The 24349-nt window shown below is 41.8% G+C and overlaps 1 protein-coding gene across 6 annotated transcripts in view; it reads left to right on the top strand.

Annotated features, from left to right (window-relative positions):
• celsr1a (cadherin EGF LAG seven-pass G-type receptor 1a) overlaps positions 1-24349 on the top strand; it is a 312332-nt gene that overhangs the window by 167291 nt on the left and 120692 nt on the right. For all 6 annotated transcript variants that reach the window (XM_080207361.1, XM_080207358.1, XM_080207360.1 and 3 more), the window contains exons 4-5: positions 7013-7235; positions 20277-20392. In XM_080207361.1, the coding sequence (XP_080063487.1) occupies positions 7013-7235; positions 20277-20392 (339 nt within the window). The remainder of the gene's footprint in view (positions 1-7012; positions 7236-20276; positions 20393-24349) is intronic.

The raw sequence follows: 24349 nt of genomic DNA, 5'->3' as shown, positions 1-24349 counted from the left end.
CATTGTGCTCCTTTCAACCAGACAGCACTTGGGGAACAGCCATTCCCTGACTCATTGCCCAGAGCAATGCCTTGAGCAAACTGAGTTGACCTACCTCGTTTGATTTCAAACAAAAACTTGGCAGTTAATTATTCCATGGTGTATTCTGTATGACAACATCTCTACCAATCAGAGAGCTTTGGCCAGTCAATCTGCACACTCTTCACGCAATATAACTTATTGTTCCTGTTGGACTTGGCATTCTTGTGTTCAATCCTGATGAGTGCAGAACAAAAAGTTTCAACAGCGTGTCTCTTTTCTGTTACTCAGCAATGCGCAAGTTCTGTACGACCAAGTGACTGAATACGTTGATGCTGTTTTATTTCATTGTTTTAGATTGTGACTTTCTAAGTTATTTTGCATTTGTATGTTTCTGTTAAACGTCATTTAAGCTTTCCAAACACCTGACTGTAAATAGAGTTTCCTTTCCATTTATCTTGGTTCAATTCTCAACTAACACAATCTAACCGGCCATTTGTCTCCAGGTATGGGATGTTATTGTGTGCCATTTGGCTGCTGTGTCTGCCGACATAACAGGAATTGAACTTCAAGTCATTGGCCATGCAATGTTTTGGGAAACTCTGTGAAAGATGGAATTAATGCAGGTTATTTCAATGATCATATGCAAACTGGGCACTTGCAAAAATGCACCTGAAGATCTTGTCGGTCGGGCTTGGGTGGGGGGAGAGGGAAGAAAAGATTAATGTAAAGAAATAGGAAATAACTTGCATTTATACAGTGCTGTTCACAGCTTGGGGGCATTGCAAAGTGTTTCACAGCCAGTTAATTATTTTTGACATGTAGTTTTTGTTGTTACATAAGCAAATGTGGCAGCCGTACACAAAGCCAAGCGCAACGGTACATGGAATAAATTTCACTTGAGCTTTCTACTTTGTGCTTGACCTCTGTTGATTACTGTAAACCCCATCAAGCTGCTAAACATGGTCAGATGCAAGTCATTGTTTCAGTCCATCCGCAAGTACTATGAAATATGAATCAAAATCAACATCTATTCCAACCGACAAATGCTAACTTAAACATTTGTATAAGAAAATAGGTCTTTGGCATTGTATTTCATATGGAGCTTCCTGTTCCCACTGTCACTGGATCTGAATTATGGATGTTAAATGGGCTGTTCAAAACAAAAAGCAAGGTGGGGAGGAATTTGTGTTTAGTTTATTTATTAGTGTCACAGGTAGGCTAACATTAACACTGCAATGAAGTTACTGTGAAAATCCCCAAGTCGCCACACTCCGGCGCCTGTTTGGGTACGCTGAGGGAGAATTTAGCATGCACCTAACCAGCACGTCTTTTGGACTGTGGGAGGAAATCGGAGAATGTTCAGACTCCGTACAGACAGTGACCCAAGCCAGGAATTGAACCAGGTTCCCTGGCGCTGTGAGGCAACAGTGCTAACCCACTGTGCCACTGTATCACCAGGACTGGGGGAAGAGTTGATCCACATGTGGATTTGGGATGTCCATTGTGGAGTTTTCCCACTGTTGTCTCAGCACAATGACACTCATTAGTGCATAATAATAGTTTTCTCTGCATTTTTCCCAGTAGATTTTTAAAGAGCATTAAAAAATCCATTGTGTGCATTTTAAATAAGGATAGGCTGAGCCTGCTCCTGATTTATGTTAATTTTCAGGTATGAGGGAAATTCAGGAATTATCGAGTCACTTCACATAGGTAGAAGTTAACACCACACCTCAGAGGGAAACCTAAATGATATCATTGAGAATTACACACATCATCTGTGCAGAATGTGTGAACAACTTCTAGATCGAGGGATTTTCTCAATGGTGTTCGCATGTTTGTTGTCCTGCTGTTCATTCAGTTAATTCATCCAGCGAGACTTTCCCCCTGCGTTTTCCCCTTTGTATGTCATGATTGTGCATATGAGGAAAATACGAGAGCTTTATTTTCATTCTGTTCACTATTTTTAGCAGTAGGAAAGGGTGTGTGCATCAAGTTGTGTTTCCTCTGGATATTCACATTTTTCCTAAAAAAAAACATGCCTGAGTGTCCCCGTTTTGTTCTTGTCATTAACTGGGGATGATCTTTCACTGAATGTTAACTGAATTGGTTTCCTGCTGAGCTGATACTGGGCTTGAAGACATCCCATAGAATCTGTACGTTCCCAGCTGTGAGGCTGTCCTGTCAGACTGAACATCTGCAATGGAGCAATAAGCAACTTTGCCACCCACACCATCCAGATAGGTATTTCCAGCTGTTCGTCATACTCCAGCTAGGAAGGTACTCCCAGCTGTTCGCTGCAGCAGGACTGAGGTAGCCAGTGGATGGTACTTGAACGCCAGTCCAGAAGCTGCTTCGTAAAGCTCACAGCAGCAACACTTCTTGCTCCACCAGCCTTGACGAGCACTGTAATTCCTGGCGCCAAACAGGAACCAGCTTTGCCTGATGACACATGCATGCTTTCTCCTGCCAGTGGCGTCATTGTCATGCTGCCATTGACTGCCTAGTGCCACCGTGGTGAGCTGGGGCAGGGAATGGTGAAGGGATAGAGCAAGGAGAACATTGTGTGTTCTTTTCTGTCTTTGTTAGCTCTGTGCCATAGTTAATGTCACTGTTAATGAGCCGCAGATGCTGCAAGTGCATGTGCAGGGAATGCAGCCTTTGCAGTTGCTCATTAGTAAATGCAGCTTTTCAGTAAGTATTGATTTCTTAGTAATGCAACTGCCTGATGCCGCTGCTGTTCATTTGAATGAATCAAACCAGGAAAAACAGCTCCGCTGAGCTCCAGTATCAATGCGGCATTTGTGAAAAATGCACTGTTGAATTGATGCAAGGGCAAAAGTAGCTGTTTAAATGTCGCTGAGCAATGTATCATTCATTAGTCATAAAATCAATCAACTTGTAACTCCTCAGCTTGTACAAGGAGGCACTTGGGAACAGACTTGCCAATTAGTTTGATGTGTTGGGCCATCTCGTGGGAAAATGGCAACTTTCTCTCTCAATGGGAGATCAGGCATTTGCCAAAGTTGCAATGCAACAGTGAACATACATCTTATCAATCTAATATGGCACGGGAAAGGTGACTCACCAGATCCAACCAGCAAAAATAACTCTCTTACTTTTTGATGCAACAGCTGGACTCATTTTAAGAACATGAATGCAGCTTCTTTTGCTTTGTATCTTTCCCTAAGGAATTTATATGGTTCTGTGAAATTGCACCTTCATTATGAAAAATCTGGATTTGTATCTTGTCAATTGCATTTGGATGATGTCCTTGAATTTTTGGGTTTCTCTCGGATGTTTTTCAGCACACTACTGTATATCAATTCTACTATCTGTCTCCATTACCCTGTTTGTAATTTTCACTTTCTCTTCAGATGCCATGCCCTAAGAGGGCTTTGGTGACCATGAACCTCCACCTTTTGGTGCGTGGTTATCCTTGGCAAGTGAGTTGCCATCTTTGTCTGCAGGTTCTGGCTGAGGAGACTATCCCAATCTTATCACCTGCTTTCGGCATATTGGAAGGATTTGCTAGCTGATAATCAACCTGTTTGGCCACATTAGGAACTCCCCTTCAATGGCCAGCAAGTCCTGAGGTGGGACTTGAACCCAAATCTTTTGGTATAGAGGTAGGGAAGTTATCTTACTTGGATATATTAAGTGACAGTCTTGGGTAAAACTTCCAAGTTTCAATGGACATAGCTCTTGGGGCTAAAGGGATCAAGGGTGGCGAGACAGAATCAGGATGTTGAATTTGATGATCAGCTATGATCAAAATGAATGGCGGAGCACGCTCAGAGGGCCGAATGGCCTACTCCTGCTTCTATTTTCAAAGTGCGTTGTGCATTGAGGCTTCATTGAGTTGAAAATCCATAATTATTACATTTTCTACAATGTAGAAAGGTCCCTGGTGCCTTGAGGAAATGTCTTCAGTATCTATACCTTAGATGTCATATTCTTGTGAAAGGAGTTTTCAAAAATGTGTCACTTGTGCTTACCTGAAAATAATGATATTTGTGGCTTGCTCTTACAACCATCAACAAAATTCTGAAAACATGATTAATTCTTTTCACAAGTGACTGAGAGGTGGCTTGTGAGCATCAACTTTGTCGGTATTAGATGCGTGACATTGTTTTTACTGTTACCCATGCACAAGCAGGCAAATATCCAGTGTGTACAGACATAACAGGTCACTGCACAGAAACAGGGCAGCTTTGAGGGTTGAAGGCTCTATGTCTTTATTTGTTTGGCTGAATGTTATTGAAGAGGCACTTTGCATTGGAATCATCAAGTTCGCAGGCAAGGTGCATAGTCTCTTGATTATCTGCTTGTCCCAGAGATACTGGTTAACTGTCCTTGAAACACAACGTCACCAAAACTGCTTTATCTTGTTTGAAAGGTATGTTTTCTTTATGTAGGATCCATTCACAAAAGAAGAATGGTGTCTTGTGATGCTAATTCCTGCCATTGCTAATTGTAGAGTCTCGAATTTGTATATATGGTCACACCTACAGCTGTGTTTATGGTGGAACTGAGGAGGGATGAACGCAATGTGATAAAAATCGCGGTCAGTTTTTACGCAATTGAAATTTAACTCTGCTTAAGCATGACAAAGCATTTTAATGATATGTCGCAGCCTCTCCAGTTTCCTTGCTGTGCAGCACATGGTTGACATATCCATAAAGAAGTGAGCAAAAAAAGGCTCAAAATTAAATACATTTATCTGTGTGAATTCCAGTGGATTCGTTACATTTGTAGTTGTTCTGTGAATGTCAAAGTTACAGTTTAATAATTGCAAAAATGTATTGGCTTAGTTTCCCATGCTCTGTGTATCAGCTCCTATCAAGTTTCAGTATTTTTTCCAATGTTTATTCTGCATTACTTTTTTTTAATAAAGTGCTTCGGCAATGAAATTGAAACCTTTGTCACAAGTGAAAACCATTGGATTAGAGTTAATTTAAGCAACTGAAAAGACCTCTCCATCGTCTTTGGAGAATAGCCTAATCTCTCCTTTAAAGAGAGATGGTGCTTGGCCAGTTCATGTGTGCCAAATGAATTCAAAACATGAAAGGCAGTGGTGAAGTGTCAGAGCACTTTAAAATGAAGACCCCAATTGATAGTGTCTGTGACAACGATACTAATTGGAATGTGACAGCTGGTATCAGACCTAATTAAATGCAGACAACCACAGCTTAGCCTCCCTCCCTCCCCCTCTGCCTCCCCCCCCCCCCCCCCTCCCCCCAGAGCAGTTGGTCAAGTTTCCAACAAAGAGCATTCCTTTAAACAATCCACAGAAGCAAAGTTCGGGCACAGTGAACAATGGTAGTAATGGTATCATGAGCCTTTCTTTGCCCCCAAAAGCTGATGAAGAGATTGGAATGAACCATTGTCACTTCCTGGCAAAGCCCCAGCTACTGTGTCACTGCTGAGGCGCAAGTAATCTCCATCCTAAACTTTGGCTGATGCTTCCGTCACGATAGAAAAGTTGTTTTTCCACTGGTAAAAATATATCAAATAAAAGGTTTACGTTCCTAGCCATGTAAATCTTAATTTCAGCAGCAGATGTAGTGTGAGCTTATACCAGAAGTAGAGCACTGTAAGATCCCTTTGTCAGAAGTTAGAATTGCTGAATGACACAACATAGAAAGAAGCCATTTGGCCCATTCTGCCTGTGCTGGCTCTTTAGCATCCTTTGCAATTAATCCCATACTTCCTGGGTCTCCCTATAAATCTGTTTTTTTTTGTTTTCTCCTCGAGTATTTATCTAATTCTCTTTTGAAAGTTACATTGAAGCTGCTCCTTCCACCCTTTCAGGCAATGCACTTTGAATTAATTTGGCGGGAGTCTTTGACAGAACTATTTTCAGAAGATGTGCAGGTTAAACCTGCACTTGACAGTTCAGCTGTTATTTTTGTCCCATTATCTCATATTGGACAAAAATATTTCTTCAGATATGCTAGTATTTCAACAAAACTTAAAGCAGACTCTCAAAATCTGTGTCACTCTGAAATCACTACGTCTGGCTGTAATAATTCCTCGTAACTGATGGAATCAAGTTTAAAAAAAAGGCTGGAAGCTGTAACTTCATAGTTGTCATTGCTGAATTTTGAGCTACCATTTCTAGCTGGGTTGAAACGAAACGTGTCCTTGTGAACTAATTCAACAGGAGCTACTGAAGGAGCAGTTAGTGTGAAGCACAGCACTCAATATTGAGTAGTTGATTCACTTACTAGTAAATTGTAGTGGTCGTGACACTAGGGGGAATCTTGGGCCAGAATATAGGCCTCTACTGATAGGCTTTGTCTTTAAATAGAAGTGTTGATACATCAGGAAGTGCAACGATATGATGAAAGCAAGACAACATAAAACCGGACAGCTGCTAAATTGCCCTTCTCAGTGATTGCTAGGGATGTTGATAAATTATATGTATATACTAGGAATGATGCTGGGTGGGAATGATACTGGGTGATATGTATATTGTAGGGATTATGCTGGGTGATTATATATATATTGTAGGGATTATGCTGGGTGATTATATATAGTGTAGGGATTATGCTGGGTGATTATATATATTGTAGGGATTATGCTGGGTGATTATATATATTGTAGGGATTATGCTGGGTGATTATATATATATTGTAGGGATTATGCTGGGTGATTATATATATTGTAGGGATTATGCTGGGTGATTATATATAGTGTAGGGATTATGCTGGGTGATTATATATATTGTAGGGATTATGCTGGGTGACTATATATATTGTAGGGATTATGCTGGGTGACTATATATATAGTAGGGATTATGCTGGGTGATGTGTGTGTGTGTATATCTATAGGGTGATGTATATAGTAGGGATTATGCTGGGTGATGTGTATATATATTGTAGGGATTATGCTGGGTGATTATATATATTGTAGGGATTATGCTGGGTGATGTGTATATATATTCTAGGGATGATAATCATCTATATACATATTCTTTCCTGTGTTTCAGGTGACCATTGTGAAGTGAGCAGCAGATCAGGCCGCTGTGCACCTGGAGTCTGCAAGAATGGAGGAACCTGCATTAATCTACTGATTGGTGGTTTCAGATGCGAATGCCCATCCGGCGAGTATGAGAGGCCATACTGTGAAATGACCACACGTAGCTTTCCTCCACAGTCCTTTGTGACTTTCAAGGGCCTACGGCAGCGCTTCCATTTCACTGTCTCCCTCATGTGAGTATAAATGACCAAAAGCAAACTCATGCCATTAAAACTCTCCAGGAAAGTGAGCCAATCTGAGGATTGACTGTTGTTTTGAACTGGAGTGAAGAGAGGAGTCAAGGCAGTGCAGATCTGTCAATAGATTGGACCTTGGTTTATTTTCCAAAATTAGCAAAGTGAATGACAGAGTGACATTCCTCCATTACAAGGCAGAATGGTAGGGTATAAATGCAGACTAAATAATTGTTAAATAAGTATGGAAACAGGAAATTTCTTTCTCTCAATATTGTAACTATATAGCATCCTGACAAAATAAAGAACTGGATAAATATCATTTTCAGAATGGGTTTGGAGATCAGAGATGATTTACTGCTCTCAGTCTGCGCTGTCAGAATGATAGCTAAGCAATCATGGAATATCGGGATGAATAGTGTGATTTTTAGTTCAGAATGGATTAAAGTCTGGAGGTTTTCTTGATATCTTTTCATAGGAGAAATATTTGTGTTTTGTCTTGCTCAAGTTTGTGTTTGTGCTCAGTTGTGTTGAACAAGGAAAGTGTGTGGAGTGAAGGGGCACTCACAGGCAATGGCGTTCCTATAGATATCTTGCCCTTGTGGTGGTGGAGGGTGAAGGTTTGGAAGTTGCTGCAGTACATTTTCTAGGTGGTGCTCACGGCTGCCACTGTTTCAGTGGTGGAGGAAGTGAATGTTTGTAGAAGAGCTGCAATCAAACGGGCTGCTTGGTTCTGGATGGTGTCAAACTTCTCGAATTTTGTTGAAGCCACACTCTCCAGCCAGGTGGAGACTATTCCATCACACTCTTGACTTGTGCCTTGTAGATGGTAGACAGGGGGTGGGAGTAAGGAGGGAAGTTTTCCTAGTCTTTGCAGAATTCCTAGTCTTTGATCTGCTTTTGTAGCCACAGTATTTATACAGCTGGTCCAGTTCAGTTTCTGATCAGTGGTAACCCCTGGGATGTGAATAGTGGGAGGTTCAGCAATGGTAATGCCATTAAACGTCATGGGGAATTTTCTCATGATGGAGATGGCCATGCCTGGGGCAAATATTACTTGCTACTTATCAATCCAGGCCTGAATGTTGTCCAGACTCTACTGTATATAGACACAGACTGCTTCAGTACCTGAGAAGATGAGGTGCAGTCACTCATGAACATCCCCGCTTCTGACCTAATAGTGGAAGAGGGCATTGATGAAGCAGCTGAAAATGCCTGGGCAGAGGACACTGCCCTGAAGAACTCCTGCAGTGATGTCCAAGAACAGGTGATTGACCCTCAACCACCACAACCATCTTTCTTTCTACCAGGCATGACACCAACCAGTGGAGAGTCTCCCCTCCTCCTCTCTCTCTCTCTCTCCCTCCCCTCCTCCACCACCACCACCCCCCCGATTCCTACTGACCAGTTTTGCTCGGGCTCCCTGATGCCACACTCAGTCACAAGCTGCCTTGATGCCAAAGACTGAAAGAGAGTTCAGGCCTTTTGCCCATATTTGGACCAAGGCTGTAATGAGATCAGGAGTTGAAGGCCCTGGTAGAGCCCAAACTTGAACATCAGTGAGCACAGTTATTGCCGAGCAAGTGCCAGTTGATATTTCTTTGTGGGGCTCCATGTCAGATTTTGATTGATTGCTCATTTGAAACGCAATGGGGCATTTATTAAAATGTACTTAAAGTTTGCAAGTTTTTTTTGTTTGTAACTTCTTTATCTCTCGCCAAGGGAAAAAAATAGAGCCTAAAGCTTGTCTGTGAATGTGCCTCGGAGTGACTCTTAAGGGAGATGGTATTGCATAACAAATACTGTCATTTTGTAAACACCATTGCCTGCAGCAACATGAAGGTAAACCACTTCAAATTCTCCAGCTAATACTTCCTCAATCCATTCAGCTGTGTTTGGAAATACACCCTCCTGCACGTCCTGACCATGCTCCCTCATCCAGCCATCTGATGGATTACTGCAAACAAGCTCAAGAGAGGACTCTGGCCTGAGGGCCTGCGAGAGAAGCCCCTCTATTAGCAGGCTGGTCTGCCTCTTACTCTAAGTAAGATAGAACCCCAGCTGTAGCAGACACTTGAGAGAGATTTGGTACTCCTGCCAACTGGAACAATGTTTGTACTCTATGGAAACACAGAATATTGGGCAGTGTGGAGAAGGTTCTTGGAGAAAATGTCCGGTCGGCATAGCGCACTATCCACTAACACGAGTGGCACCAACCACACCAACGCAATCATCAGTACTCCTGAAATTTCCCCAAGTCTCACTTTTCCAGAGCTGAGGAAACTGCATCACGTTCCTGACCTCCTTTGCTCCCGGTGATCCATTCCATTCTTCCTGCAGGCACTGAAGAATCTGAATCCACAGTGAATTCATAAACTATGTGTAGGAATATATAATCTTGTAAAGTATTTACAGATAAGATGACCTCAAAATAGTATATATTTTTTAAAAAGTCTATTATTAGTGTCGCAAGTAGGCTTACATTAACACTGCAATGAAGATACTGTGAAAATCCCCTGGTTGCCACACTCTGGCACCTGTTCAGGTACACTGAGGGAGAACTTAGCATGGCCAATGCACCTAACCAGCACGTCTTTTGGACAGTGGGAGGAAACTGGAGCACCCAGAAGAAACCCACACAGACACAGGGAGAGCATGCAGACTCTGCACAGATAGTGACCCAAGCCGGGAATTGTACCTGGATCCCTGGTGCTGTGAGACAGCAGTGCTAACCACTGTGCCACCATTCCAACATCAGTGTGAATGTATGTCAACTCTTATTGATGCAATATTTTATGAAGCCATCATATCCACATACGTTATCAAAGTATGCATCCTTGAGGTCCCAGGAAAAATTGTTAAAAAGAATTAACAAGTTGAATGTTTTAGGTGGTGTGCCTGTCACGTTCCAGCATATGTGACTGGTGGGGCGGGCAAGGTATCCGGCTAGTAGTGAGAGTGGAAGGCCCTTGATTATAATTTGCAGTGTTGTACATCACGACACCCATTGGAAAATCTCCGTGACGTGACTCTGATTGTTAATAACATGTTCTTTCACTTGCACCCTGTTAATACTTGTACTTGGAAATCAGGGGATTGTAGCCGGTAGTTAACACATTGTGACTATGCTGAGATGTTCAAGCAAAAATGCTGATTTGTTCCTTGTTACATTGAATTTGTATTTCAATCAACTTGTGCTCTCCTAATTCATTGGTTGGCTTGGTTTTAAACGATGTGCCTTGGCACTTTTCCAGGGAGTTATAAAATAGACTGGATACTGGAGAATGCCTCTCATTTTTCCACAAAGGAGCCTTTGGCTCTACCTTGCCTGAGCATTGCTTCATGCATGTTAATGAACTGAGGAGGCTCTTTATATAATAGACAGCATGCTAAATTCCAAATACCCATTTGTTTAACGTCGTCCAAGCCCTAGTACACTTCACAATATCTGTTGCTGTCACCATGGAAACAGTGCTTGTTACCCCAGAGATTCGAGGAAAGGATTAAAAAAAAAATTACCAGCTTGTATCTTTGGGAATGACAAGAAATCCAGATAAATACTGAGATTTGATTGAATGCAACAAAAACCATAAACAAAACCGAAGTATTATGACGTAACCATTTGGCAAGTTGTCAGGTTTGCATTGAGGTGCTCAGTCACTCTCTGTGCCTTGTGCTTGTCGTCACAGCGATCAGCGGTTCCCCTTTCTGCAAGTTGTCCCCTTCTAGCACTTGAAATGGGGAAAAACACACAGAGATATGTCTGCAGTCATTAAATGTGAAAAGAGTCTTAAAAATCCAGAAAGTCCTGCCTGTTTCCGCAATTGTACTCTTCAACGTATATCCTGTGAGAGCAACGGGAAATCTTTCTGGGGATGAAAATACACTGTATGTACATATTTTTGAAGTTTTTAATAAACTTTTGGGATTAACAACCCCTTTCAGCACCATTACGTAACTTGCTAACAGTATTAGTGAATTGATAAGCTTTTCTAATTACAACTAATTCAGCGCCTTGTAATAAATTATTTGCCATTTAAAAAGCAAGTTGTTATAAGAAAGTGTGTGTTATCAGGTGTTTACTATTGATAAGGGTGGTTAACTGTTTTAGTATCCTTGTATTCTGGTTGCAGTAAGATCCAGTGCATTAACCCGGGTGCTCTCTTTGCTCTGTAATATTGGCCCAGGTTTTGCAGTTGTCGTTCTGTCATTAGTTGCTGTCATTATCAGCATTTTCTGCCATTATTCCTCTGAAATTTGTCAACAACTTGTGGAGTTCGAACATCAGCAGTTGAAAACAGGAACTTCTTGTCAGTGTTTCTACATTTCTCTAGAGGGTACGCATTTGAGGTCCTTCCATCAATTTGAAATCATTGAATTGATCAGAACATCCACTCTTGTGTCCTTAGTCTCAATACAAAAATATTTTAAACCCTTACATTTTACTGAATAAGGTATAACTAGGTTTTTAATGGCATATGACATTCATAATTAGTATTAAACAAAGTCACTGGCTCTGAAAAATAATTTAATGTTAATTTTTGCCATCATAATAAACTCTACGTATTTTAAAATATATTATTGTTTCAGATATCTTAGCTTCAACTCTGATTACTCCCATAATCATTTATTTTGCTAATTGTAAAATGCAAAAATTAAAAGTGAAGGAATTCCGAGATTTTTACTGCCCGGTTTGTTGTCTGTGAGAATACACCAATACGATTGGCCGCTTAACCTGCTTGATGGTGTCACTGCTGTTAGAGATATCCTGACAGTGTCAGGAAAAAAGAAAATGCTTAGAATGCAGATTTGAGTAACAAAGTCGTAGACTACAGAACAGGCTCTTAAGCCCATTGGGTCTGCAGCAATAAAACTACACTAAATCTACACTAATTCCACTTTCCAGCACTTGGCCCATACCATTGAATGTTATGACATTTCAAGTGCTCATCCATGCACTAAAGAAGTTGCTCAATCTTTGTCAGCAGTTTACTTCTAGGTCACTGGCAGGCACTTTTGCTTCATCGTTGACCGGAAAATTTTAGTCATTGTGTTCCTCCAGTGAAAAGCCAGGAGTTTCTTTCCAGCCAGAGATGTTGGGAGTCTGGAATGCTCCCACTAGTCCTCAAAGGGGGTAGCCAAGGCGGGAAACCTCACTAATGTTTAAAAAGTACGTGAATCAACACAGGCACGTACGCACATACACACACACACACACAGACCTTGATGTTATTAGTATTCAGAAATACATCTATTTTTGTCTTGCTCATGCTCAGTATTTGAGCTTCCGCAACCTTCTGGCACAGAATTTCACAGATTCAGCACCTTCTGAGTGAAGAAATTCCTCCTCATCTCCATCTTAAATGGACTCTTTCTGTTTTTTAGACTGTGTCCCCAGGTTCTAGACTCACCAGGCAGGGAAAATATCCTATTAAGAACTCAACGAGATCACCTTTCATTCTTCAAGCTGCTTGACAATACAGGCACAGTTTTTCCTCACAAGACAATCCCACCATCCCAGGGATTAGTCTGGTGATATTCCACTGAAGCAAGTATATTCCTCTTTCGATAAGGGGATCAAAACTGTACACGATACTCCAGATGCAGTCTTACCAAGGCTCTATAAGATTGTAGCAAGACACCTTGGCTTCAATTCCCTTGTGATGAAAGCCAGTAGACCATTCCTCCTAAGCAAGTAGTTTCTTCCTGAAGGCTTCCTGAATTCTATGTTGATTGTTGTGTCAGTTCCCTGTTGAGTACATACCTTTCTGGACAGCATGCCTTTTCTGCAAATCATTTCCCCACCCCCCTCCCGTACTGCCAACTAATTTTCCTTCCGTGTAACTACATGCGGCTGACTTGGCAAGTGATGCACATTCGTCATATTTGTAATACTTCTTCCTCCACCCATCTTGGTATTGTTTTTAAGGTCCGAAGACTACTGCATCACCTTTAACTGAAGTAAGCCTTTGGACTGAAGGGTTACTTGGCACCCACCAGAAACGAAGGGTTTATTGTCAGGACGAATGCTTAGATCCCCTGAAGGGGCACTGCGCACACACCTAGTATCAGACTCATGGTGATGAAAATAAAGCTTCCTGTGTCGTTCTCGGCATTTTTTCTGTTCTGATGAGCCAGATTTTGGGTGCAGTCTGTTGGTTAAATATTCTTTATTATTATTGGGTGATTTTTTAAAAAAACGTATCATCTAATAGTGGATTTATATGGAGTAAGCTGGTTTTTGGCCAGTGAATCATTTTTAAGGTTTTTCTGGCCCTATTCATCTTGTAGTTCATTAAGACCAATCCATCTGCTGGAGTTCAAGGGGAACATTGGAAAGAGTTTGATTTGTAAAGTGGAGTCTGACTTCTGGCCTGAGGAAGGTGGGTTCTTTAGAACTGATATAGAAAGAGTAGCTTAGGTATAAAGGAAATGCTAACCAGGTGAATCATTGTCCTAATCCAGGGATAAATCATATTTGAACAGTCATGAAATGAAATTCCAGGAATTATGAAAAATTCACCGTTTCTGTATCATTCTGTGATTCTACTTTCCCAACATTTACCAGACAGAAAATTCAGTTTCTGGGTCCCTGCGTGGTTTGATATTAAAAATACGCTGTTTCAGTGTGGAACAGAACCAGACGAACCAGGAAAGTTTCATGCTCAAACCCCTGTCCCCAGCCAGTTTATTCTGCAGGACAGAGGCAAAGACGTGCAAGTGGCCCATGTGCCTCTGGGCTAGGGAGGGAGAAAATTAGACACTTCGTCAGGAACGAATAATTGCAGAGCTGACTGAACCTGTTGTAACTGAAAGCTTTCTCTGGGAGAGAAATTTGTGATAAGTTATGGAGAAGGAATGCAAGCCACCTGACACTGGACGTGCGATGTAGACTAGGAAGCATGCACTGACAGGTGCATCTGAAGAGTGTGCATCTTGCACATTGCAAAGAGGTTTCTGGAATTTAAAAGAGGACTTTACCTCAGGAGGCTTTGTTTTTGTTACTATGCAGGTTGTGCCTCTTCAGGGGATCTAAGTATTAGTCTCAAAGGTAAACCCTTCGTTTTGTGCCACTAATCGATTCCTAGTGGGGGCCAAGTAGATAGATTAACCCTTCAGCTCCAGGGGCTTATTTAATTTAAAGGAAGTGTAGTAGTTTTTAATGCCTTAAGAAATTCTCTCCAGTGCAGGTTAAATAAATTAGCTGTATTGGTATCCAGTTAAAGCAGATATCTACAGTGTGTCTTGCCTAAGTTGACAAGCCTCCTTGATAGATCTCCTGTTTAGTTTGGACACAGACAACCCTTTTCCTATCTCATGGTCGAGAGCATCTGCAAATCCAGTAGTGTGCAAGCTGTAAACAACAGGTCTTTTTTGACGAACGTGAATTATCCACAATTATCAAATATGTTGACCATTTCTCAAATACTTATTATTGATTGCCATTTAACAAGATAACTCAGAGCATCTTCAGAGCAAGTATCATTTAACAGTAAAATATAAAACCCCTAGATGCAGAACTGCATTCCTGATTAGATTGTATTTTTGTTCCATTAAATGTTATCATTTATTGATATTATTAATGGACCAGTAATGGTATTGCTTATGGATACTTCCATTTTGAAATATTGGTACCTGATGTCTCCTGGATTCTTCTCATCTTAAATGCAATAGTCATTTAATAACACAATTAATCACATCGTTAGCTGGGGTTAAAAGATAGATTTCACTCCATTGGCCACATATAATGCCAGTAATATTCCCTGTCACTTCACAAAACTTGCTTATGATGCAAGTAACTGGTACCTTTGTATCAAAAGCTTTCACTTGCTGTAACTTGCATTATCAGTTTTTCTTCACTTCCTTCAGTGGATTTGCAATGTTTAATTACAGTGCAAGTAATTTATTTATATGTTTGTTCTTCTCTTCTTCATTTATAGGTAGAGAGGGAGGCAAAATATGGGAAATTACAAACCAGTTAGTTTAACAGATGTTGTTGGGGAAGTGTTAGAATCAATTATCAAGGAAGCACTATCAGGACATTTGGAAAGTCAAAATGCTACCCATCAATGTCAGCATGATTTTATGAAAGGTAAATTGTATTTGATTAATTTGTTAGAGTTCTTTGAAGATGTAACAAGCAAAGTGGATAATGGGAATCCTGTAGACGTAGTGTATCTGGACTTCTGGAAGGCATTTGATAAAGTGCCACAAAAGAGGTTAATTTACAAGATTAGATCGCATGGGATTAGGAGTAATTGGGATAAGATACTAAACTGGAGGAAGGCTAATTGTAACAATATTAGGCAAGAACTGAAGAAAGTAGATTGGGGGCAGATGTTTGAGGGCAAAGCAACATCTGACAAGTGGGAGGCTTTCAAGTGTAAGTTGATAGGAATTCAGGACTGGCAAACTCCTGTACGGATGAAGGATAAGTATGGTAAGTTTCAGGAACGTTGGATAATGAGAGATATTGTGAGCCTAGTCAAAGAGAAAAAGAAACATTTGTTAAGGCTGGGAACACACAAAGCAATTGTGGAATACGAAGAAAGTAGACAAAAACTTAAGCAAGGAGTAAGGAGGGCTTAAAGGGATCGCAAAAAGTCATTGGCCAACAGGATTAAGGAGAATCCCAAGGCTTTTCATACATATATAAAGAGCAAGAGGGCACCCAGGGAGAGGATTCTCCTACTCAAGGCCAAGGGAGGGAATCTGTGCGTGAAGCCAGAGGAAATGGGTGAAGTATTAAATGAGCACTTTGCGTCAGTATTCTCTAAGGAGAAGGACTTAGTGGATGATGAGTCTGGGGAAGGGTGTGTAGATAGTTTGGGTCATATTAAGATTAAAAAGGAGGAGATATTGGGGTTCTTGGGAAACATCATTAAGGTAGACAAGTCTCCAGGGCCTGATGGGATATAGCCCATAAAACCAAGAGAGTCAAGGGAGAAAATGGCCGGGGCCTTGAGAGAAATCTTTGTATGCTCACTGGTGACAGGGGAGGTCCCAGAGGATTGGAGAATTGCCAATGTTGTTTCTTTATTTAAGAAGGGTAACAAGTATAATCCAGGCCAGTGAGCTCTATGTCAGTGGGAGGGAAATTATTGGAGAGGATTCTTCAAGACAGAATTTACTCCCACTTGGAAGTAAGTGGATGCGTTAGCAAATGGCAACATTATTTTGCGAAGGGGAGGTTGTGTCTCACTAACTTGTTTGAGTTTTTCGAGGAAGTGACAAAGATGATTGGTGAGGGTAGGGCAGTGGATGTTGTCTACATGGGCTTCAGTAAGGCCTTTGACAAATTCCCCCATGACAGACTGGTATAGAAGGTGAAGTTGCATTGGATCAGAGATGAGTTGGCTCGGTCATAGAAGACAGGGTAGCAGTGGAAAGGTGTGTTTCTGACTGGAAGGCTGTGACAAGTGGCGTTCCTCCGGGATCAGTTCTGGGACCTTTGCTGTTTGTAATCTATATAAATGATCTGGAGGAAAATGTAACTAGTTTGATTAGTAAGTTTGCGGTTGATACAAAGGTTGGTGGCATTGCGGATAGTGATGCAGACCTTCAGAAGATACAGCAGGATATAGATTGGGTTGGAGACTTGGGTGGAGAGATGACAGTTGGCTTAATCTGGACAAATGTGAGATGATGCATTTTGGAAAGTCTAATACAGATGGGAGATATACAGTAAATGGCAGAACCCTTAACAGGGATAGGCAGAGGGATCTGGATGTACAGGTACACAGGTCACTGAAAGTGGCATGTTGCAGCTTTATAGAATCTTAGGCTGGACTTGGAATATAGTGTTCAATTCAGGTCACCACACTACCAGAAGGATGTGGAGGCTTTGGAGAAGGTACAGAAAAGATTTACCAGGGTGTTGCCTGGTATGGAGGGCATTAGCTATGAGGAGAGGTTGGAGAAACCTGATTTGTTCTCACTGGAACAACAGAGGTTGAGGGGGCGACCTGATAGAAGTCTACAAGATTATGACGGGCATGGACAGAGTTGATGGTCAGAAGCTTTTTCCCAAGATTGAAGAACCAATTACTAGGGGGCATGGGTTTAAAGTGCGAGGGGCAAGGTTTAAAGGAGATGTACAAGGCGTATGTTTAAATCAGAGGGTGCCTGGAATTCACTGTCGAGAGAGGTAGTGAAAGCAGATACGATCGTGACTTTTAAAGGGCATCGTGACAAATACATAAATAAGATGGGAATAGAGGGATGTAGCCCTGGAAGAGTTGAGAGTTTTTGTTCAGTCGAGCAGCATGGTCGATACAGGCTTGGAGGGACAAAGAGCCTGTTCCTGTGCTGAAATTCTCTTTGTTCTTATTAGCTTGGATAGGTGACTGGCTGATGGACAGAAGACAGAGAGTTGGGATAAATGGTTTTTTTCCAGATGGCAAGAAGTAACTAGTGCTGTGCCACAGGGTTCGGTCTTTCGGCCCAGCTTTTTACAATCTATATTGATGACTTGGATGCAGAGCTAGAAGGCTCTGTAGCCAGATTTGTAGATGACAAAAAAAAAGTAAGTTGAAATGAGGAAATAAGAACCTTACCAATGGGTTAGGAGAGTGGGCCAAGATGTGGCAGATGGAGTTTAATGTGGAAGTGTGCGGTAATGCATTTCAGACAGAAAAATGGGAAGGCAACTTATTATCTAAATATGGAGAGACTGTGGGATGCCCTGTACAGAGGGATCTGGGTGTTCTTACTCTTGAGTCACAGAAAACTAGCATGCAGGTACAGCAGATAATGAAGAAAGTGAATGGAATGTTGGCATTTATAGCTAAAGGAATAGAATATAAAGGTAAAGAAGTATTGTTGCAACTTTACAAGGCATTGATGAGGCCGCATCTGGAGTATTGTGCACAGTTTTAGTCCCCTTATTTGAGGAATGATGTAGTGGCATTGGAGGCAGTTCAGAGGAGAATCACTAGATTGGTTCCAGAGATGAGGGGTTTGTTGTATGAAGAGAGGGCGAACAGTTTAGGCCTATACACTCTGGAATTTAGAAGAATGACAGGAGATCAAATTGAGGTATACAGGATGATAAAACATATGGATAAAGTAGACGTAGAGTGGATGCTTCTGCTGGCGGGGCATTCTAGGACGAGAGATCATAGTCTTAGGATAAGGGATAGCAAATTTAAACCAGAGTTGAGGAGAAATTACTTCTCCCAAAGGGTTGTGAATCTGTGGAATTCAATACCCCGAAGTGCAGTGGATGCTGGGACACTGAATAAATTTAAGGAGGATTTAGGTAGATTTTTAATTGGTAATGGGTTGAAAGGTTATGGGAAGAAGGCAGGAAAATGGGAATGAGGAGCACATCAGCCATGATAGAATGGCAGAGCAGACTTGATGGGTCAAATGGTCTTATTTTGCTCCTGTACCTTATGTAAATTAAAGTAAATTTTATTTATTAGTCACAAGTAAGGTTTACATTAACACTGCAATGAAGTTATTGTGAAATTCCCCTGCTTGCCACACTCCGGTGCCTCCTCGGGTACACTGAGGGAGAATTTAGCATGGCCAATGCACCTATCCAGCACCTCTTTCAGGCTGTGGAGGAACCTGGGGCACCCAGAGGAAACCCGTGCAGACACGGAGAGAATGTGTAAACTCTGCACAGGCAGTGACCCAAGCTGGGAAACAAACCCAGGTCCCTGGCGCTGTGAGGCAGCAGTGCTACACACTGTGCCACCTCACTTATGAACTTATGAAAGGTATTGTTCTCCTTACTAACCAATAATGCTGGATTTTGTGTTTGGGCAACCTTCCACATGACAAAGGTGCAAGGTTTATAGTCTCAACTCCTGACCTCATGAACCTTACCAGGATCATTTGCGGTAGTCACAGGCATCTGAGGCTCTTTGCGATTGTAGGGACACATCAATGGCATCCACCCCAAATCATCAGTTAGAATGCTAGAGAGGCACCGTGCTACTCCCATGGTGGTGAGTTGCCCTGACAAGCTCCAAAGAAAACCACCCTTCTGGATTTTCTATGCTCAGTGAAAGAATTACATCTCTTTGGGTAGTTTGGCACCCCATCCACCAGTTAACCACTCACTCCCTCCACCACCATAACTGTAACAAGGCTCCTTCGATAGCACTTTCAAAACAGTGTTTTGGGGAGATCTTTGTGTTCAGTTTACTTTGAGACCAGTGGCAAAGACCTTTGCTTCATCATTGATCGGAAAATTTCAGCCCATTGCGTATTCTTGAGCAGCTTGATGAGCAAGAGATCATTAAAACTTATCAAGTTCTCAGAGTTGGTAGGATATTTTCCCTGTCCGGAATCTAGACCAGGAGACACAGCCTAAGAAACAGAAGCAGTCCATTTAAGATTGAGAGGGGGAGGAATTTCTTCACTCAGACGGTACTGAATCTGTGGAATTCTCTACCAGAGGGTTGCAGAAGCTCAAATATTGAAAATGTTCAAGACAGAAATTGATGGATTTCTGGATACGAATAACATCAAGGAATGTGGGAAACACACTGGACTTCTCCCATGTACCCACTGCAGGGGTGGTGGATACGTGGAAACACCACTGCCTGCAAATGCCGCTTCAAGCCACACCAACCTGACCTGCAAATATTTCACCTTTTCTCTCTCGTCACTGGGTCAATATCCTTCAACTCCCCAGCGGCACTGTGGCTCTGGGCTAGTTTTACTGGGGTAAATGAAGGCCGAAGGGGTATAGTTTTCAAGGGGGTTGAAACAAGCATGCACGTACCCCCATTAATGTGCATGCTGAATGGAAAATCGACCCATGAAACTGAATTAGGACCAGTACAAATCAGATGGAATCAATATTTAACTGTAATCTGCTCCAAGTTTGCAGTGAATTTATGAATAACATATCCACTCAAATCTACCTATATAAACTAATGTATTTCTATTTCCCAGATCCTAGATCTCTTTGGCAGAGACAGAGCAAGTTAATGTAAGAGGTCACCAAGAATAGTTTCCTTATAGCAATTCCTGCAGGCCTTGTTAATTACTTATTTTCTTTCTCATTTTCTCTCTCTAATGCAGCTTTGCAACAAAGGAGAGAAATGCCTTGCTACTTTACAACGGGCGTTTTAACGAAAAACATGATTTTATTGCACTGGAGATCATTGAAGAGCAAATCCAACTGACATTCTCAGCAGGTAAGGACGCAATTATCAACCAATTAGAATGTGGAAAGTATTATCGGGGATACCTGTCAGCCTTGGTGAACACCAACCAGTTGGCAGCAATGTGTTTCGATATTTGGTTAGAGCGTATGTAACCCAAACTTGATGTTTTTAGATAATATGTAGTTCGTGTTCAATTCAATCACTACCATTTACATTTGACAGTGGAGGAACTGCTATAGAAATTGTAGCCAAGGAGAGCAGCTTTGCATAACTTTCCCGAACGCTGCTGTTTACATCTTAAACTGGCCAAAAGATGGTATTTGACCTTTTTTTAATCATACAAGCTTTGAAATAATATAATCTGGGTCTCAGTTTTTAAAAAATCTGAATCGCTCTTACAGGCACCTGTCCACCAAATCATTGCGCATCATTCGAGAAGGCAGCAGTCTTTTAAGACCTGTAATAGATATTTAGCTCGGTAGCATGTACATTAGGCAGGGGGTGGGATGGGGGGAGATACAGCACCCTGTAAAATTCATGAGGAGGTGAAGGGGGTGGCATTCGATACCCTGTAAAATTCAACCCATTGTTTTTATTTTAAAACAATTGCCTTAAGCTTTGCTACACTTTGATAATAGCTAACGTGGTTAACAATTGCATGCAGACCTAACATGTGGAGGACCACATCTTGATCATTTTGAGAATCTGATAACAGACATGCTGCGTGTAGCTATGGGTCCATTAGAGCTTTGATTTGTATCAACTGTTACAATCTACCAGCTGTTTTCGCTTTATTTGTCAGGTTTTTGCTACTGATTGGCAATTGTATCCATATTTTAATGCTGTTTTTGTCCACCCTTCAAATAGTGAAATGCTTCACCATTTCCGTAATTGGAAGTTCTTTAGTACAAGCAAAGCTTGACAAATCTGCCTGTTTCTCAGACCTTGAAGCAGATTGAGAGTGTTAATGGGGCCCCCTTAAGGTTTACATTTCAGAGCTACATGGCACACAATCTGAGGATGAATTTTTGCCCATTTGCAGCCAGGTCTGGTTTTGAGAGGGGCAAGATGGGAAATGCTGGCCTGGATTTACTGATCCTGACACTAGCCGGCGCCTTCAAGGGTGCAGTGGGAATATTTGGACAGCTATTGACCTTTAACGACTGGCCAAATTTGCCTGTTCCCGCTTGCAATACTGCCCGCTGGTGTTAGGGTCAGAAAACCCCAGCTATCACAGAACAATGTTCCTACAGTTTGTTGAACCTCTGCAGCTCAGAGCATCGCAACTCTCTTTGGTAACCATAAAACCTGAAAGTGGGGGGGAGGGAGGTGATAAAGGGGATGATGTTCAATACTGAAAGTCACTTGTCAGCCAAGTCGAGGCAGAAATACTGATACTTTCATACAGTGACTAAATAGAATAGTAAGTCAACCGTTTTTGGGAAACTAGGCAGATTGGGAGGGAACATAAGAACATAAGAACATAAGAAATAGGAGCAGGAGTAGGCCATCTAGCCCTTCGAGCCTGCCCCGCCATTCAATAAGATCATGGCTGATCTGTTGTGGCTCAGTTCCACTTTCCCGCCCTCTCCCCATAACCCTTAATCCCCTCTCTTATCAAAAACCCATCAACCCGCTTCTTAAAAATATTTAGCGAGGCAGCCTCCACCACTTCAACGGGCAGAGAATTCCAGAGATTCACCACCCTTTGAGTGAAGAAGTTCCTCCTCAACTCCGTTCTAAACCGCCTCCCCTTTATCTTGAGGCTGTGCCCCCTAGTCCTACTGTCTTTTTTGAGCGGGAAGAGTCTCTCCACCTCTATCCTATCCATCCCATTCATCATCTTATACGTCTCAATGAGATCTCCCCTCATTCTTCTAAACTCTAGCGAGTACAAGCCTAGTTTATTCAGCCTCTCCTCATAGCTCAACCCCCTCAACTCCGGTATCAGCCTAGTAAACCTCCTCTGCACTCCCTCCAGGGCCAAAATATCCTTGCACAGGTGCGGCACCCAAAACTGCACACAGTACTCCAGCTGCGGCCTCACCAATGCCCTATACAGCTGCAGCAAGACCTCCCTACTTTTATATTCAATCCCCCTCGCTATGAAGGCCAGCATCCCATTCGCCTTCCTGACCACCTGCTGCACCTGCAGGCTGGGTTTTTGCGACTCATGCACAAGGACCCCGAGGTCCCTCTGCACCGTCGCCTGCTGCAGTTTTTCGCCACGTAAGTGATAGTCCTTCCTACCATTCTTCCTACCAAAGTGGACCACCTCACACTTGCCAACATTAAATTCCATTTGCCATTTCCTGGCCCATTCGCCCAGCCAAGCTTAAAGCCCATCTAAAAATATATAAATTTTATGAGCCAAAAAAAGTTCATGCTTTTTAATGAGTAAGTTTAGGAGAAGATGTCCGACTGAATAAAAGATTAGCCTGCAATACAAAGTAGTGGGAGTGGGAAAGAAAGGTTAAGATGGAAAAGCATTGTCCTTCATTCAGTGAAGTTAGTGAATGCTGAGGTTCCGTGACACTTCAACCACCAGTTCTTGTGTTGGGAGCAAGAAAGGGTTGCCTCTGTATGGCTCTCAGCCTTTAATCGGTCAGGTAAGTTAGGAACATAATGTTTTCCAACTATTAGCTGCGTTAACAATATGATGAGAAAAATCGACATCTTTTCACCATTGCATTTAGCGATGCACTTTGCATTAAAATCACCTTAGTTTAACTTCACCTTCTTTTAATGATTAACATTAATATACACATCCCTTCGAGGTTTGATTTAATATGTATTGAACTTCCACAAAAGATGGATTTTCATGTTTTAATCAAATGGGCTTTGTGTTTCTGTTTTGCTCTTGGGAGGCCTATTGAAGTTGTATGGGATCATTTGGAATAGAATTCTGCACTTCTGATGCTTAAATGTTACACAGAATCAAGGACACTAACAAAGCCTTTCTGCTTTGAGATTGCACTGCACTACGTGACATACTGAGCTTCTCTTAACAATACACAATGAAATGGTTATCAGTGATTTAAATTTCTAAATGTATTGCTGTCAGTCTTGCATTGCTGCTCTTATTGGGCTCTTGCTATGAACTGTGTCACTTGGTGTGTGTTACTTTTAGTAAACACAGCCTGTAGAAGTGAGTAAAGTTTAAAAGTTTGTTTTATTAGTATCACAAATAGGCTTACATTAACACTGCAATGAAGTTACTGTGAAAATCACCTAGTCGCCACACTCTGGCACTTGTTCAGGTACACTGAGGGAGAATTTAGCATGGCCAATGTACCTAATTGGCACGTCTTTTGGACTGTGGAAGGAAACCGGAGTAGTAATTGAGAGAACGTGCAGACTCCGCACTGACTGTGACCCAAGCCGGAAATCGAATCCGGTCCCTTGCACTATGAGGCAGCAGTGCTCCAGTCCTGTGTGGCAGCTCCTCAATAGTGCTGGCTGGGTCCTGTATACTTGTGGCTGTTTTTGAAGCAATTAAATAAGGTGGTGAAGAAGGCATTTGGCGCACTTGCTTCATCGGTCAGAGCATTGAATACAGGAGTTATGTTACAACTGTATAAGACATTGGTAAGGCCATATTTAGTGTACTGCATACAATTTTGGTCACTCTGTTGCAGGAAGGATGTTATTAAACCAGAAAGGGAACAAAAAAGATTCACAAAGATGTTACCAGGACTGAAAAGTTTGAATTATAAGGAGAGGCTGGAACTTTTTTACCTGGAGCGTAGGAGGATGAGGGGTGACCTTGTAGAGATTTATACAATCACGAGGGTCATAGATACAGTAAATAGCCAAGGTCTTTTTCTCAGGATCAGGGTGCCCAAAACTGAAAGTGAGGGCTTAAGGTGAGGGAGAAAGATTTAAAAGGGACCTGAGGGATGAGGCATAAACAAGTTGGGCTGAAGGGTCTGTTCTGTGCTGTACATCTCTGTGACTAATTTATTCCAAGGATTGGCTCTGACTATT

This window comes from Carcharhinus amblyrhynchos, chromosome 19 (genome assembly GCF_965287045.1).
Source record: "Carcharhinus amblyrhynchos chromosome 19, sCarAmb.v2.hapA, whole genome shotgun sequence".
Lineage (NCBI taxonomy): Eukaryota > Metazoa > Chordata > Chondrichthyes > Carcharhiniformes > Carcharhinidae > Carcharhinus > Carcharhinus amblyrhynchos.
This window is presented reverse-complemented; position numbering and strand designations above follow the sequence as displayed.